At 58.5% G+C, this 2065-nt stretch overlaps 1 protein-coding gene across 1 annotated transcript; it reads right to left on the bottom strand.

Annotated features, from left to right (window-relative positions):
• Positions 1-978: 978 nt before the first annotated feature.
• Positions 979-1828, bottom strand: LOC143033038 (uncharacterized). The gene is made up of 2 exons (XM_076198237.1): positions 1786-1828; positions 979-1649 (listed from the first exon to the last, which is right to left on the bottom strand). Exons 1-2 carry the CDS (start codon positions 1789-1791, stop codon positions 1263-1265), a joined length of 393 nt encoding a protein of 130 aa, XP_076054352.1. The 5' UTR covers positions 1792-1828; the 3' UTR covers positions 979-1262.
• Between the last annotated feature and the right edge of the window lie 237 nt (positions 1829-2065).

Genomic DNA, 2065 nt, shown 5'->3' on the forward strand with positions numbered 1-2065 from the left:
TGACGGTCGAGATGGTAGAGGCAAGGTCTTGTCTGGTCGAGGCCTCCGTCGTCAGCAACTTAGCCTCCGGTTCACTAAGTTGCTGGGGGAGGGCGGGGTCCCTGCCCGAGTGCCACAAGCAATCGCGCAGGCCCTCCGGCGCGAAGGGTGGTGGCAGGACGACGGGGAATGATGAAGGGATATGCCGTCGAGGAGGAACCGTCTTGGGTTGGTCTTGGGCCCGCTCGAGAGCAGGGATGTCTAAGGCTTTCTCCCCTTTCTCCTGCGGGAACCAGGCGTTTGGGGAGAGTGCTACCGCCGGTGAGTCCCCCGACCTGTCGACAAACATATGCCCATCAGGGTTTAAACGAGGGTTCTCCAGGAGAGCACCTAATGCGTCCAGAGTGTTAGAGGTGGAAATCCTGGAGGGCGTGGAGGCCGGGGCGGAGAGGGGTCGAATCTTATATAGAACCTTAGCCCCCTCCGCGTCGTTGGCCCACTTTAGGATAACGTCATCTCTCCTCCTCCAGCCCTCCAGTAGCGAGTAGTCGGGAGACCAGGCCACTAGCTTGTGATCTTCTCCAAACGAGTACTCCCAGGACCGGGGAAGGTCACACCATGAGAAGGGGTGAACTCAAGAGTCCGTCATGGTAGGAGGATAAGGTAAAGAAGAACTGTAGTGGTCCTCCACCCCGTCCAACCCGACGGACGTCTGATTGGGGGGTTCCTCCTGAGAGGGGCCTTCTAGTCCTATACCTGTCGCCGGCACGGAGGGGCGGAGGGAAGGACCAGGAGGGAGAGTGGGAGGGGGGGCTAGAGCCGTAGGTTCAATAGGAGGTTGCTCTGGAGAGGGGTGCGTTATGATTTGCGCGGTCTGAAAGGCCGGATAATGTGATAGGGCCGATTCAAGGACGGGGCCTATCAGGGACGGAAGGAGGGCAGCCACTTGGGCAGCCAGAGTTCCCTCTCCCCTCGTTTCGTCCCCCGGCTCCCTGCCCTTGTGGGATTTACGGCGAGGAAAAGGAGAGCGAGGAAGGGAGGGTGAGTTGGGGGGAGAGGCTGTGGAGGGTGGGGACAAGCTGAGCGTCCTGGACCTCGGTGAGGCAGACCTCTTTTTCGAGCGAGATTTCCTGCCGGGTTCACGTGAGTGAACTAGGGAGGAAGACGAGTTCGTGGGGGTGCTTGACAAAGCAAGCCGTAAGGGTTTTAAGGACCCTTGATGGTCGGATGTATGGGGCTGCCGAGAGGCCTGAGGACGCTCGGGGACACCATACTCCGTAACATCAGACTCGTCCCCTTGTACTCCGAGAGGCCCAGGTTGTCCACCAACGGAAGTCTCGGAGACATAGGGAGACGGATGGCGAGGGCGAACGAGGCCCAATTCCACGCCTAACGCCGGATCCGCCCACACCAGGGGGGGGGGGGTCGTCAGCGGATTTCAATTTCCGAGCTCTGCGCCATGCCTCCCGAAGAAGTTCGAGGGCGGCTAGCTTGGAACGGGTTTTGGGAGGAGCAGCACGAATCTCCTCAACCCGCGCTTTGCACACAACGCAGGCTAGGGGGTTAAAGCCAGCTTGTGAGAAACAAGGGGCATGGCGGGAGCAGAGGTCGTGGTGGCCGTCTGACGAGATCCTGGCTGTGCAGCCGGATTCCACACACAAGCGTTTGGTCTGAAAATAGAATAATGATAATCATAGAAGGGGTGTCCCAAAGGTGTCTGGACACAACACCGAAGGGGAAAAACTGCAGGAGAACAGGTAGGGCTCCCTACGAGAACACACGAGCACGAGCAGGAACCAGACTTACCGGCATGAAAAGAAGGTGGGTTGTGGAGTGACCGACTCGTCTGGTTCCGCGATGCTAAGTGACGCGACGTCCGGCTCGAGCTAGCCGGGTAAGAAGGGAGGGAATAGGGAGGGGGAGGTGGGGTCGACAATGCGCATGCCTGCACAGAGCCGGGAATTTTAAATTTCCGATGATTTTGGCGGAAAATTCAAACCACACTCAACCTTCGGGAAATGGCCATATGACCAGGAGTGTGGTATGGGATTATCGCTATAGCTTCGCTGTGCAGGTTTCTTTCAGC

This window comes from Oratosquilla oratoria, chromosome 15, assembly GCF_046742065.1.
Source record: "Oratosquilla oratoria isolate Oo_2021 chromosome 15, ASM4674206v1, whole genome shotgun sequence".
NCBI lineage: Eukaryota > Metazoa > Arthropoda > Malacostraca > Stomatopoda > Squillidae > Oratosquilla > Oratosquilla oratoria.